At 40.6% G+C, this 15,636-nt stretch overlaps 1 protein-coding gene across 10 annotated transcripts in view; it reads right to left on the bottom strand.

Annotated features, from left to right (window-relative positions):
* Positions 1-15,636, bottom strand: part of LOC139276426 (neural cell adhesion molecule 1-like) — a 632,849-nt gene that overhangs the window by 104,056 nt on the left and 513,157 nt on the right. For 7 of the 10 annotated variants that reach the window (XM_070894397.1, XM_070894399.1, XM_070894402.1 and 4 more), the window contains 2 exons: positions 12,329-12,499; positions 8,056-8,190 (listed from right to left, as the gene is read on the bottom strand). In XM_070894397.1, the coding sequence (XP_070750498.1) occupies positions 8,056-8,190; positions 12,329-12,499 (306 nt within the window). Of the gene's footprint in view, positions 1-6,162; positions 6,181-8,055; positions 8,191-12,328; positions 12,500-15,636 lie in introns of all 10 variants that reach the window. The other 3 variants (XM_070894398.1, XM_070894395.1, XM_070894396.1) reach the window with 3 other exon arrangements.

Genomic DNA, 15,636 nt, shown 5'->3' with positions numbered 1-15,636 from the left:
TGCTTTAAATGTGCATTTAACATTTAGCTGTTTGATATTGTAAAGCAGATGCTAATCGAAGAATGAAATTTGGACCTGCCATGTTGAAGACCTGATCACCATCTCACCATTCCTCCGCCACCAACTAAAACTATAAAACCAGTCACCAAAACCCCCTCCTTCCCCTTCCTGTAAAGAAATCAGAGTCTGGAACAAGCCTGATCCCATGCTGAGATGAAATTCTGGGTCTCGGGGAGGGAAGGAGAACATGCTGACAGAGAGTTTTCCAGCCTCCTTCTCCAAATTGTTCCCCCGATCCCTATGCTGCATTTCCCCCTCTCCTCTGCCCACTCCTCCCCTGTCTCCCTCCCTTCCCCTCCGCTCTCTCTCCCACCATCACCTCCCCCTCTCAATTGCTGTGTGAACCATTGCTCTTCCCCTGCTTCAATCCAATGAGCCCTCTAATCCACTTGACCTGTATACTGTACTTGATCTCCTCTCCCAATGCCAAGGAGATCAATTGGTTCATACCAATCTTTGAGAGCATTCAGCAGAATTCGGAGCACACGCTTTATATAAAGCACTAATAACTGAACAATATTTTTCAAAAAAGTACATTGCGCAAAAAAAAATATTTCCTGCTGTTTTTTCTGTCCTTGAGATAACCTAGAAAGGAGCTGACAATCTAGAAAAGCTCTCAACATCAATAATTAGTAACTGTAGGACCTTTTCAAGCTCACTTTCCCCACAGGGAGTTCCTACATAGCAGCTATAGAAGGTTAACCCAAGTTAGCAACTAAACATTCTGATCATTCTGCAGACCGCAGACCCTCTCCAGAGAAAAATGGAAATCAGCCAGCAAACATGGCGGACCACACTGGCTAGGTTCACATTACACTTCCAACAGTTCAATCACCAATAACCAACTCCACTGATTCTGCTTTCCCCTTCTATTTCTATGTACTGTCCTCGACTTGCTGGTGCTTTTGCTGCATGGTGGATGGTATTCTGCTAAAAGTTCTGGAGCTCAAATGGAAGAACACATTCAATTAAAACCCTTCAATTGTTTCCGTCTCTTTCTTGGCTTAGTATTATTATTCAAAAGTTGAACGGCATTCCCTGGTGACGACAGGTAGGTTAAACTTAATAGGACAAGGATCAGCATTCCAATTAAAAATAATTTAATTTGTCCTACCACTGGACATGAAGCTCGTGAAACCTACTGAACCAAAACATATCTTGTGCTAATTTTCAGCTCAACTTTCCTCGCCACCACCATCAGCATCAGAGTCACTGCAAACTGCTGAAAATGATGTATTTAATTGCTATCCTGGTGCTTACCAATGTAAATAATGATGGTGATTGAGAATGAAATGAACCAGACACCACATAATTTTTTATCAAACATAAATCAGGGTCTCTGTTGTCCCAAGATATTTATAATGTAATGAGATAGTAAATTACGCTTCAGTAAAAGCTAAGAAATAGTCACAACAGGTTCATCTTTGAAACATAACACATTTACACTGACAGATAAATGGATATTTGTGCCAATAATAGCATTTAACTATTCTGACCCTGGCAGGACGTATGAATTGCTGCAGTTTCATGGTTATTTCAAACGCATATTTTAATGTATAATGCTGCAGCGCGGAACTGCATCAAAATATTTAGGGCTTGATCAGTGGGTTCCATCTTTCATCAGAGTTTTATAAACACAAAACCATTTACAAAATGCCATTTTATACTTTATTCGTCTGACACATAAACGTGAGGCCTTCAGAAAATAAAAACAAGAGCTGGATTTGTGCGTGACCTCCATGTTAATTGCCCAGTTTTAGAATGGTTTCACTTCAACACTTAGCAGATAAAGCACTTACTGGTCGCCATGTAGTCTGAGGGCAGAATAAGCCCACCCGGATTTTGTGTTAATAATAGTGGTGAGACTGTCAGCGCTCACCGTTATTATGGAATAAATTTGACAGCAACTTCCAGAGTATGCATATGCGCAGTTAAACGCAGTAATCCAGACAATATGGTCCAAGCTACCCTGCCCCTCCGCAGGCTGCGCTAGAACAGAACCTCACCAGTAGACTCGGCATTGAAAGTCACGCAATGACATGAAGTTGGGGTACCTACCCACTAGTTACCTAATAAACACACCAGAAAAAGTTAGGGCTGGTGCATTCAGGAGTAAGTGAACTTTTAATGCCATAGTAAGTTATAATTACTGCCAAACAACCCCTCAGGTCCTGAAAATTTAATTTTGCAAATGAGTCTCATTCCTTTAGAAGTTAACTAGTTTTGGACATTTAAAAAAAATAAGAATTATAATCTTTCTCTTTTACTGTCTATCTCTTCTATCTCTCCCACTTAATCACATTTGTCTTTCCCAAACTTTATTTCACTTTCTGTACATGACTTAAATCTAAGTTATACTTCCTGGTTTAGACTCTGCGTGGCTCAGTGTGGATACTTCAATCTGGTTGGTTGAAGAGCCTCGTTTCTTTTGCTCACAGACTCCACAGATTCCCTGTAGAGGGCGCCGGGCTCAATCAGATGCCGGATTAGAGGATGTCCGCACAAAAGCCCGCAAAACGTTTGTGGGCAGCTGTCAGCGGGGTGCAAAGTGAATGCCGCTCCTTCGAAGCTGACCGCACAATCCGGGCCATTATCTTTTACCTAGTAGGGTACTCACAGAACCTTTACCCCTCTCTTGTAGGGCTCCATTATTTAATCTCCTTGATCAGTCATACAATAGGAGATAAACCTTCAGGATACAAGACACATGGGTGCTAGTTTTTTTTCTACAATAGTAACACTTGTTGGTCTAGCTGAAAACTGATACATTCACCTCTCTTTAGATTATAAACTCATGGTGTGACTTAAAATTCACCTACTGGAAGAGTGCAAAGTTACTGCAGACATTCTGTGCCAATTACCTATTGTCATTCGGGGATGATGATTGTGGCCCAGAAAAAAATAACTGAACTAGGCATGTCAAATATTTATAGTAGTACATTATTACTTCCTGAGATAGAAAGAAATATATATATGTTCTGCATCTATAGGTCTAAAAAAACATAATCAGCTAGTCCATACTTATTGATATCCATTCTTATGTCGGGTCACTATAGTTGCTCGTAATAGTGTGGATTGGGGTATAAAGGAAATTAAGGGATAGAATGGAAGTTACTGAGTCAGATTTGATGAGGATTGGCTGCGATTTTCCTTAGAACATAAGAAATAGGAACAGGAGTATGCCATTTGACCCCTCGAGCCTGCTCCGCCATTCAATAAGATCAATGCTGATCTGATCATGGGCTTAGCTCCACTTCCCTGCCCACTCCCCATAACCCTATGCTTCCTTATCACTCAAAAATCTGTCTATCTCAGTCAATGAGATCATGGCTGATCTGTGACTTAACTCCATATACCTTCCTCCTTTTATAGTGTACACCTGCCGATCTTATAAATTCAGCCAGAATCGTATTGAATGGCAGAGCTGGCTCGAGGGGCCAAATGGTCTACTCCTGCTCCTATTTCTTAAGTTCTTTATGTTCTTATGATCTTAAAAGAAAAATAATGACAATAGCCAGTTTGAATGTTACACCGCTTGCTCCTTTATAGGGAACCGTCAATTAACTGGTTACTTATAACAAGACATTCCCTCTAATTACTTTTAGGATGCTTTAGTTATGCTTTTCATGTGCTTGTGACGTTTCTGACACCTGCACAAATTTAGTAAATGGAGATCCGTGATGAGAGATGAGTTCAAACCCTAATTAAAGACAATCATGATTTCCCTGAGGTAACGACACAAGCAAGGTCATGCTAATTCATTGCAAGGTTAAATGTATACCTTCAGAATTCCCATCAATATCTGTTTTTGAGCTGGACTAGTTACAAACATGCATGTTAAGTGAAAGCAGATCCAAATTATTCTCCCCCATACTGATGACTCAGATACTCCATCTTCTTAATGTTCAGTTATACTACAACTCCCACTGCTCTCAGAACAACATTAAATAAATCAAATATATTAAAACCAGTTTGCTGTGTGCATAAATATTAACCTAAAATGCAATAGCTACACTTGGTATCTCGGCATATCCCTATATGGCAGTCACTTGACAAAAACATATTCTTTTGGCTGCTACATCCAAGTTATTACATAGTTTATCGATGCGCTTCATTGCATTCAAACTTTTTACATTTTTGTGCCTGGCCAGGCCATCTACCTATGCAAAATGAGTTCTTTATAAAGACTATGGGGTATGGTAGCATAGTAGTTATGTTACTGGACTAGTAATCCAGAGCGTTGGACTAATGATCCAGAGACGTGACTTCAAATCCAATCACTTCAGTTAATTAGTTAATTAAATAAATCTGGAATTAAAAACCTAGTAACAGTAAAGACAACCATGAAACTACTGGATTGTTGGAAAACCCCAACTGCTTCACTCATATCCTTTAGGGAAGGAAATCTGCCGTCCTTACCCGGTCTGGCCCATATGTGACTCCAGACTCACAGCAATGTGGTTGACTCTTAACTGCCCTCTGAAATAGCCCAGCAAGCCACTCAGTTGTACCAAACTGCTATAACAAAGTACCTTCACCACAAGGACTGCAGCTGTTCAAAAAGGTGGCTCACCACTGCCTTCTCAAGAGCAACTTGGGATGGGCAATAAATGCTGGCCTGGCCAGCGACGTCCACATCCTGTGAACGAATAAATAATGTTTTTTTTCCATTTAACCTGCCCAGCGGGAAACCAGATGATCAGACCGCCTACCTGTTTTACTTTCCATGGACTTCGATGTTGAAGTTAGGTTAGGGTTATTTTAAAATTGCCCCTAGTACTTCACTGCTAATGGTCAACATCATTACCATTCAAAATTGATAGTATGAAATGGTCATGATCCCTAAATGGGAGCAAATTACATTAGTAGAAAATTCATAGTTACAACTTGAGTTTTTTTTTTTGTAAAAATGGGTAGATTTAGCAGTTGTCAAATGTATAAATTAGGATACTGGAACGTCACCGCAGAAGAACCAAGTTCTTTGCTTTCCAAAAATACAGCTAATTCAAGAAATCAGACATTTATAGCCAGATTTGGGGTCACGGGGGCTAAATTTCCACAGGGGTTCTCTCTCCTGTACGCTTTAACATCAAAGTCAAGGTGTTTGAGTGGGGGTGGGAGAAACTCCAGCAGAAGGTCATCCCCTTGCTTTCACGTTACATTGTTTCTGTGCTGACCACTTGTAATCCTTTATGACTGTTTAAAATGAGAGAGAATGCTGATTTACAATAAAATGCAAGAGATGTCATTCACATTCAGTAGTGACTTGTTGACTACAAAGATACTGGAGGGAACCAATAATCAGGTGAAAATTAGGTCAAGCTGCCAGGCTGGTACGCGGATCAATAAAGTGCATTAGTGTTGATCTCTAGAAAAGGTTGATGCTGGCAGCTGTGATGTCTCCCACACCTAAAAATATTAAAATGTAACATCACTGCCATCATGCCAGAGCACTCTCTATTACTTTGCTGCTTTGGCACCTAGTATAGGTGATCTTGAATGAAGACAACGTTTACTTTTGATTTTGACAAGAATTATCAGAGGAATTCTTGGTGAAAATGCTTAAGATAAATAAGAAAACATATCTGCAAAAAAACACTAGAGTAACAAACAATTGTAAAATAAGACAGTTCTCAAGACAATTATTGTTATGTCTATGCATATTTGCAGTGATCAAATGATAATTGATTGGTACACAGTTGGAATGGTTTTTTTCTGTGCTCAGTTGTTTATTGCCAAAACCACACATCAATCATGGGAAAAAGTGTAGGCAAGTGACTTGCTGATGCAGCGCTGTAACTAGCCTTAAAAAAGGCATGGAAGCAGCCCAGAGGGTGCCAAGTCCTTTTCATTTCTTTCCCTGGAGGACCTGCCGGGCCTCAGTTCAACACCCTGCTGTGTGGATTGGGCCAAGACGGGAGCCTCACCATCTGAGAAATGGCGAGGTGCCAAACCACTCCATGACAGAGCACACTGGCATGCCAACCTGCTGTGCCACCAAGCCCCGCGACGCGCTTATAGGCAGAGTCTAAAAACACCATAAGGCTAACGAGCAAAATCTTAATGAACAGAGACAGAGACAGGATTTATGGATGAACTTACTTGGCTCACCAGTGACTACTGCTTCCATTGTAATGGACACAGATGAGAAGAGAATAGAGGAATGGAAAGAAAAAAGAAAAGATGAAGTACAAATGATTAAAACTAAAAGAGTGAAGATTTAAAGACAGAAATGAAACAGGTTTGACTACAATAATTGGGAGGTCAGCAATGATTACAACAGACAGATTTACTGTTTGTTAACCTTTGCTGACATTTGTGGCTTTGAATGTACACTAATGGTGATAATAAATTGGAGGAAAACATTTTCACGTATGCAAAAGCTGAAATAGAAATTTTAAATCGGACTCGGTTTAGTTGGATATGACACTCCGCAGCACCAGTGGAACTAAAATTAGAATGCACACGTGCTTGCCCCACCAGCCACTTTCTCCACGTGTTTTCACTGTGATTAACAAAGAGCAGGAGAGACGACTTCACCTTACAAGGCTCAGGTGTCTGCAGCACACAGATGTCACAAGAATAAAAGATTACCAACAAAACTGAAACCTGTTCACATTATTCCTCACTTTATTTGTGCTCACACGTCGAATTGGAGATCAAATTAACATTGTGTCATTCTTTTAACTTGTGTCTTACCATCCCCTTCTCACATAATTAGCAATGCAGAAATGGGAGACTGCATCGGTTGCTTTACATTACTGGGTTTATTTCACTTTCTGCCAGTAAGTTATAAGATTTTCATGCCTATAAAATATACACAGTAAAACAACTAATGGTGCAGTCCTATCTCTATAATGCATAACTAATTTTCTGCCCATTTTTGTTGAAGTGTTGAAAAAGGTATTTCTAGCAATTAGCTAATCATATACTTAGTTTAAAAAAAAACAGATTTACTGTATCTAATATTAGGAAAAAAAATCACTGGAAAACGTTCTTTTGTTTCTACAGCATGCCATCATTGGTAAGTAATGAATATTTTCTTTTGTGTAAATTACATGCCTTTGTCAAATGAATTGAACAGAGAGTTTTCAACAAAGGATGAAACCTGAATTTTAAAAAGCAGATGTGGCATGGCCACAGAATGCACTGAATTTATCGGTCAGTTGTAACACAGATGAATGTCAATGCCAGACTCCTCTGTGCAACCAAATTTCAGAAGCATGCACCTACTTGAACCAGCACAACACTGCCATTTACACATTGAAAACTTTGCATTTCTCAGAGCTAAACCTGCCAAATTGGGTGTGAAATTAGAGCTAGTAATCGGCACTATCAATTTTGCATTTCATTTTCATAAATTATTCTACATGAGGGAGGAAAGTCCTTTATCTCCTTTCTCAAGACTGGTTAGAAACCAGAATCCGAGAGGCAGAACGACAGTGACTTCAAATCGCTGCTCATCTCGAGTACCTAAACCACAATCATTTGAAGTCACCCGATCAATAACATTCTTTCAGGACATTTATGACATACAGTAAATAACTTATTCATACAAGCGATATGCACATATAACACGGAACTGTTTCCATCCATTCCAATGGCTGTAGGCTTCGGTCTTTGCTTTCTCCTGATCTCTTAATAGAAAAGAACCTCACTATCTTCAAAGGGCTAACAGTTTAAACATGAAAAACATTGAGCTAATTCATCTTTAAATAATGCAGGAAAGATAGCAACCATTATCAACATGTTTTACTGCAATACATTATGAGTGAAACAGTAGCAACATTCTGAGCCATATTTGATACTACAATGTAACATCAATTCACTGGGGAGGAGTCAATTCTATCTCAGAGTAATGATCCCTGAAATATATTTTTTCAAGAACAATGATAAAGCTAATGAGTCCAAGGTTCAATTCCCATTTTCTTATTGGTTCAAAGCAACACTGCAAAAAGTTTAAAGTGTGTGATGAAAGATCCATCTTGTACTTACGGACTGGCTCGGTCTTGAACTTGGTGAGCTGGCTGGCATCACCAATTCCCTTTCCGTTGATAGCAGATAACCGCAGGCTATACATGGTTTCTGGAGTGAGTCCACTTATCGTAATGACATTGTCTGAACCTAGGACTGTCAAATAGTAAATATTGTTATGCGATTATGCATCGTTATTCTGAATTATAGCGCAGTGTCACATTTCCTAGATCTACCACAGTTATTGAAAAGTTTGAAGGAATTTCTTTGAGAACTGAATGAGTACAAATGTACACAGGACAAAGGTATATAAATAGGCACTCCCTGCATGTTGTTTAGGTACAGGATACATTAAATATTATGGAGAAAGTGTTCTAAAAAAGTAAATGACTGGCTGTGAAGCACAATAGACTACAGGCAACTCTCGATTATCTGGGTCCCTCGGGGATTGGGCCATGCCGGGTAAACGATTTTTCCGTTAAGGTGAGTCTACATTTTAAATTTAAAACATTAATGAATCAATACAATCAGCTACAAACAGTAACAAAAGATGGACATTACCAGCATGCATGTACAGGTTCTGTACATGGAACTCGGTGCCGGCCCTGCCCCCAGTTCCCAACGTCAGCGGCGGCCACGAAAGACAGCGGCTGCAGCAGCGTGCATACACACACCAGCAAAGCAAGGGTAGAGGAGGGTGATTTTTACAGTGAGTGAGAGAGAGTGAGTGTGTGAGAGAGAGAGCATGTGTGAGAGAGAGAGAGAGCATGTGTGAGAGAGAGAGAGAGAGAGCATGTGCGAGTGTATGTGAGAGAGAGAATGAGCAAATACAAATGAGCAGTGTCTGGAAGGCGATTTTTCCAAATTATTTGGAACTGTCTTTTCACTTGTTAGCAACAGAATTTTAAATCCCATTACAACGGTTTCCCGTTGGATCCCTGTACGGATAATTGAGAGTTGCCTGTATATACGAGTTCTACAATTTCAGACCCTAACTTCTGCCCCTATTTGGTCACATGGTAGCTTTGATGATTCTGCCATTCCCATTCTGCCATTCTTCTAGACCCATCTTTTGTTACTTTACTTGTCCCATTTCCATCTCCTTTTGCCTTGCACCATCATCCCTTTGCTCATTTAATCACTTGCAGACGATGGTGTTCCCATGCGCCTGCTCCTTCTAGGTGGTAGAGGTCACGGGTTTGGGAAGTGCTGCCGAAGAAGCCGTGGTTAGTATCTACAGTGCATCTTATGGATGGTACACGCTGCAGCCATGGTATGCCGGTGGTGGAGGGAGTGAATGTTGAAGGTGGTGGTTGGGGTGTCAATCAAGTTGACTTCAAAGTGATGTAACCTGGATGTCACTTTGCATTCATAGTTTACTTTTAGTGTAATCACTAATGGGTACCATTATATTTGCCTGGGAAATACTGTTTTCTTTTCAATCTAAATAGAGAGAAAAAAACTTGACTTCAAATCAAACTATATTATTATTTACAAAAGATCCTTTAGAAATTAATTTCAGGGAAAATGTTTCAACTTCAGGCATTGCGCTTGAGACTTTTATAGATCACAAGAGGCAGAGAGAATGTTATGGTGGCACCGGCAGAAAGCTTTATCTGATGGCACCACAAAGGGGAAATTTGGGGGCATAGAGCCAATAATTTTCCATTCATTCATTTTAAGCTTTTTTCACCATTTAAGTACTTTTTAGATCAAAACCTTCTTTCATCAAACAGGCCTCTCTTTACTGCAGAGAGAACAGATAACCGATCTGGAGACTGATTTAATGGTAGACTGCTGAAATGCAAAATTTCTTTTAAAATGTCTGTCTTCAAAGCAGTCAGATTGAATTGCTGAACAGAGTGCATCTTATTCAAGTTTGACGTGTCCGTATGGGAATTGCATCTAATGTTTGTTGCCAGAGATATATGAACTAACCTAGGCCTCCTTAAGGTATTTGATCAGATTTTCCCAGATTGGTCTCTTCTGCATTAAAGCTTTTTGAAACTTTGTTAACTTTATTGAAGATCTATATCCTTAACTTATTCAGCAGCAGTGACGCAAGGGAATCTGTTTAATGCCTAAGATATAAGGTACGATTTCTGTTGGTTAGTCTAGTTGTCAAGAAAAGTATTCCAAAGAACATTCAATGCAAGAAGCAGTAAACATATCAGCATTAGATAATTAGCTACCAGGATGGCTGGAGTACATTTTAAATCTATGGGCCTGTCCAAATGTTATTCAAATTATTTCAGATAAGCATAACCTAATGCTACTCAGCTCTCATTAGGACATGGACCTTTGGAGCTGTGCATTTTAAGCATTATAATGAGGTGTCACCGAGTGTTCTAGGTCAATGCCAAAAAAACGAACAAGTAGCAGACTAAGTGAAACAGCTATGTGACAAGAGATACTTTATAATGGAAAGCTTTATAATGAGGATTATTCGAATTAGACTCCCGTCTCCTGAGTTCTGAGTTGCCTTGAAGTATTTTGTTTCTTCTCGAGCATCTAGGATATTATCTTTTATTGCCAAACAGAAGTTTCTTCGTAACTCATTAGAATTCTGATGCCAGATATGTTTGTGTACAATTATATAACTATCCCCATTATTCACTATATTATTCCTTGTATTTCCCATTAATTGGAGGCTGCATCATTTTCTTGCAAAAAATTTAAAAAAGTGAAACATCCTCATTTTAGAGTCAAAATCAGCCCCATTGAATATTTATATTATCTTTCTATTTAACCATTTAACTTCCATTATCTCAATGTGCCAATAATTCAATGCAATTATTGAGTATATATATATTTTCACGTATGTATAGATGTTAGAGTTAAATATAAATTGGTTCTTTAAAAAAAATGCTTTCAATAGGCCATGTACAGATGATAAATTCTGAGCCATTAGCAACCTCTCAACTATGGAGGTCAAGAGCTGGAGTTTGGCATCCTGTGAGTTCATCACTCCTGGCCACAAATGTCCTGCATTAATAATAAAGTTAACGAGCGTGCATGTCCCACTACAAGCAGTACCTAATCTACATTTTGTATTTTACAAGAATGCTTGATTATATTTTGCTAATCAAAAGATATTTTGCAGCTCTTCAAAAAATTCAGACAGTTTGTCCAGTCAGCAAATGGGCATCGTAGTCAAGAAGGACTCTGGAATGATCCCTGGTCCACACTGAGCTCGTCGATCTCAGCTGAGGCAACAATAGAGATACTACATTTAGTATCCCTCAAGGTAATGAGGGAAAAATCCACAGATTCCTGTCCCTGTGCACTTTCCAGCAAATCTCTGCTGGAAGTGCATATGTATGAACTTCAATTAAGTGTAAGATTGGGCTTGGTTGCGATGTTCCCCGAGGTAGAATAGGATTCCAACATGGTGTTACAGCTCACACACGAATAATGGCAACCTAGGGCCGAGAAATTCAACCGCGTCCCCAAGAATGGGCATGCAGGAGACAAGGGAATGATCCCTGGAATGGATAAGACGCAAGACGCACATAATATTGGGCCTCAAGCTTCAATGTCACTTGGTGAACAAGTGAGCTGCAGACTTCGAATGGGCGTCCCCAGACAGCTCGTGGGAGAAGAGGACTCGAAGATCAGGCCACTGCGACACAAGCAGCAATGCTCACATATGTCCATGAAGGAAACTGGGAAGGAAGGGTAGCAGTGGCCAAGATCAGGAAGGGTTGGTAGTGGTGACTGGGATCAGGAAGGGTGGGTGCCGGTGACTGAGCTCTGTTCCGGCTGCATTCAGGGCAATCCAATACCAAATAGTCTCCTCATTTGAATATGAAAGGTGTCTAACTGCTGCCTGCTATATTGGAGGCTAGGGCACCCATATAAGGCCCAAAAACCAGGTGCAGTTCCATTCAATTTCTAGGCCCCAGTGGTATTATAGGAGAGTGATTGGTGCATGTGGAACCATACCCCAAGCAAAGAATCAGCACCTTCAGGAGAGATGCAGGGAGAACTGATAAGATAAAAATATATAGAAATATATATATATTGCTACTGTTTTAGCACACCTCTTGTTTTATACAATTTGGCAGATGGATTGATGGACAAGAACCCTGCTTCAAGGCTTTCTCCAATGCCGATAGGAATCGTCTTTGCATGGGAAGTACGCGAGAGCAATCGGTGATGATTCTCCAACTGATATTCTCTCCCACCCCGTGCAACAGTGCCTTTCATTCAGGACCTCCTTCAGAGGATGCAAATGTGTGCGATCAAGTTCACAGCCCATCACTCCATGTTCCAGTTGTCTTTCTCAACTTACCTTCTCTTGCATCAGCATTCTTGGTGAACCATTCTTCGGTATCCTTGACTTTCCATTCCACGAGGTATTTCAGAATCGGCACACCGCCAGTTGATTCAGGTTCTTCGACCTCGATCTGCACAGAGCTGGAATAGGGTATCGTATCCAGGACTGTGGGAGCAGATGGGGTCTCTGGAACAGCAAGAAAATGATTATAAAATACTTGCATTACTGACAACAGTCTCTGAAGACCAGACACACCTTCACGTTCTTATTTCTAACTCCTGTACAAAACTCATGCAGAGTCCCCCCTCCTTTCTATCATCTTCTGCTTAAAACAGAATACATATTTCCATTTAAGAAATATCAAGTTAATTTTGCAAGTAGCCAGCATTTCGCAGCTTTGTCTTTGTTGCTAATGGATGTAAATGGAGCCTTAAGATCAAGAAGCACAGCCTGGTGATAAACTGGGAACAGTAAGATTTGGATTATCAAAAATTTGCTCGGTATCTGAAACATTTGTCTGAAAACTCTAATGCAGCGAGCCTCTGGCTTAGTGGTGGCATTCCTACCTCTGAGACAGAAGGTGCAGAATTCAGACTCTGCCCAGACAGTTCCAGCGAACGTTTCTGAGTTGACATCAGTGGGATGCGAGTCTAGTGGATGTGGCAGGCCGCCCTCATCATATGAATTGTGGAAGTTCATAAAAACACACCTGCCTATGGGACTAACCACCCTATATGCTGGTCTAAAGATGGTTACGGCATTGGAAGAAGCATTTACGTCACAGCCGGTCAGACTCTCAGCCTGTGAACCTGTCCACTACTTTACCCCCTTCATCAAGGTGAAGATACAATAACAACCTTGACTCGAATTCAAAGTCAACGGCAACTGTTAGGAAATTACTTCTTCCACAAACTGGTGCATTAACATTTGTTGAATAATTCTTCACAAAACCATGTCACTAGTGCTGAGTACTTTTAAAGGACTTGCTTAATTTCTAAGAACAAACAGGTCTATTTTCACTGGCTAATTTGTGTGATAAAGACATGGTAAGACCACTTTTTACTTGTGCAAAGGGTAAAAAATCTATTCCTAGATATTTGTTACGGACAAAACAGTTGATAATGTGAACATATCTCATATCTATTTTCTCTTTCTAAAAGTAAGAGCAGGCAATGAGTAAATCTCTATACATAAACTTGAAGATAGGGTACGGTAGCATAGTGGTTCTTCGACTGGACTAGTAATCCAGCGGCCTGGACTAATGATCCAGAGACATAAGTACCAATTCCACCACGGCAGCTGGGGAATTTAAATTCAGTTAATTAAATAAATCTGGAATCAAAATGCTCATCTGGTTCACTAATGTCCTTTAGAGAAATCTGCCGTCCTTACCTGGTCTGGCCTATATCTGATTCCAGACCCACAGCAATGTCGTTGACGCTTAACTGCCACTCAGTTCTCCTAACTGCTACAAAAAGAACATCGGTTCTTCTCAAGGGCAATTAGGCATGGGCAATAAATGCTGGCCTTGCCACATCTCATGAACAAATAAAAAAAAATACATGAATATCATTGTAGCACAAGGTGCTGAACAATAAAATAATGGTGTATCTATTGACAGTGCTTGCAATAGTTAAGCTTCATAGAAACATAGAAAATAGGTGCAAGAGTAGGCCATTCGGCCCTTCGAGCCTGCACCACCATTCGATTCTCTCCATACCCCTTGATCCCTTTGGCCGTAAGGGCCATATCTAACTTCCTCTTGAATATATGCAATGAACTGGCATCAACAACTATCTGCGGCAGGGAATTACACAGGTTAACAACTCTCTGAGTGAAGAAGTTTCTCCTCATCTCAGTCCTAAATGGCCGACCCCTTATCCTAAGACTGTGTCCCCTGGTTTAGGACTTCCCCAGCATCAGGAACAATCTACCCGCATCTAACCTGTCCCGTCCCGTCAGAATCTTGCATGATTCAATGAGATCCTCTCTCATCCTTCTAAACTCCAATATATAAAGGCCCAGTTGATCCAGTCTCTCCTCATCTGTCAGTCCAGCTATCCCGGGAATCAGTCTGGTGAACCTTCGCTGCACTCACTCAATAGCAAGAACGTCCTTCCTCAGATTAGGAGACCAAAATTCAATACAATATTCCAGGTGAGGCCTCACCAAGGCCCTGTACAACTGCAGTAAGACCTCCCTGCTCCGATACTCAAATCCCCTAGCTATGAAGGCCAACATACCATTTGCCTTCTTCACCGCCTGCTGCACCTGTATGCCAACTTTCAATGACTGATGAACCATAACACCCAGGTCTCGTTGCACCTCCCCTTTTCCTAATCTGCCACCATTCAGATAATATTCTGTCTGCGTTTGTGCCCCCAAAGTGGATAACCTCACATTTATCCACATTATACTGCATCTGCCATGCATTTGCCCACTCACCTAATCTGTCTAAGTCACCCTGCAGCCTCTTAGCGTCCCCCTCACAGCTCACTCCGCCACCCAGTTTAGTGTCATCTGCAAACTTGGAGATATTACACTCTATTCCTTCATCTAAATCGTTAATGTATATTGCAAAGAGCTGGGTCCCAGCACTGAGCCCTGCGGCACCCCACTGGTCACGGCCTGCCATTCTGAAAAGGACCCGTTTATCCCGACTCTCTGCTTCCTGTCTGCCAACCAGTTCTCTATCCATGTCAGTATATTACCCCCAATACCATGTGATTTGATTTTGCACACCAATCTCTTGTGTGGGACCTTGTCAAAAGCCTTTTGAAAGTCCAAATACTTCACATCCACTGGTTCTCTCTTGTCTACTAGACTAGTTACATCCTCAAAAAATTCCAGAAGATTTGTCAAGCATGATTTCCCCTTCATAAATCCATGCTGACTTGGACCAATCCTGTCACTGTTTTCCAAATGCGGTGCTATTTGTGGACTTGCTACTGACAAGCAATTTTTCTTCCTGATGTGAGTCTGGTTTATTTACTAACTCTTGCGTATTGTATGAAATCTCCTCACAATCATAAATGTGGGCTCTATAACTAGTTGCAAGTTGACCAAGGCTGGGAACTAAATATTCAGGGGTATTTGAAAATTTGGAAGGATAGACAGAAAGGAAAAAGAGGTGGGATAGCTCTGTTAATAAAGGATGAGATCAGTGCAGTAGTGAGAAATGATATTAGCTCAGAAGATCAAGATGTAGAATCAGTTTGGGTGGAGATAAGGAATAATAAGGGGAAGAAGTCATTGGTAGGTGTAGTCTATAGGCCTCCTAACAGTAGCTACAATGTTGGATGGAGTATAAATCAAGAAATAAT

Source organism: Pristiophorus japonicus, chromosome 11 (assembly GCF_044704955.1).
Source record: "Pristiophorus japonicus isolate sPriJap1 chromosome 11, sPriJap1.hap1, whole genome shotgun sequence".
Taxonomy (NCBI): Eukaryota; Metazoa; Chordata; class Chondrichthyes; family Pristiophoridae; genus Pristiophorus; species Pristiophorus japonicus.
The sequence above is the reverse complement of the archived record's forward strand: the minus strand, read 5'-3'. Positions and strand labels throughout refer to the sequence as shown.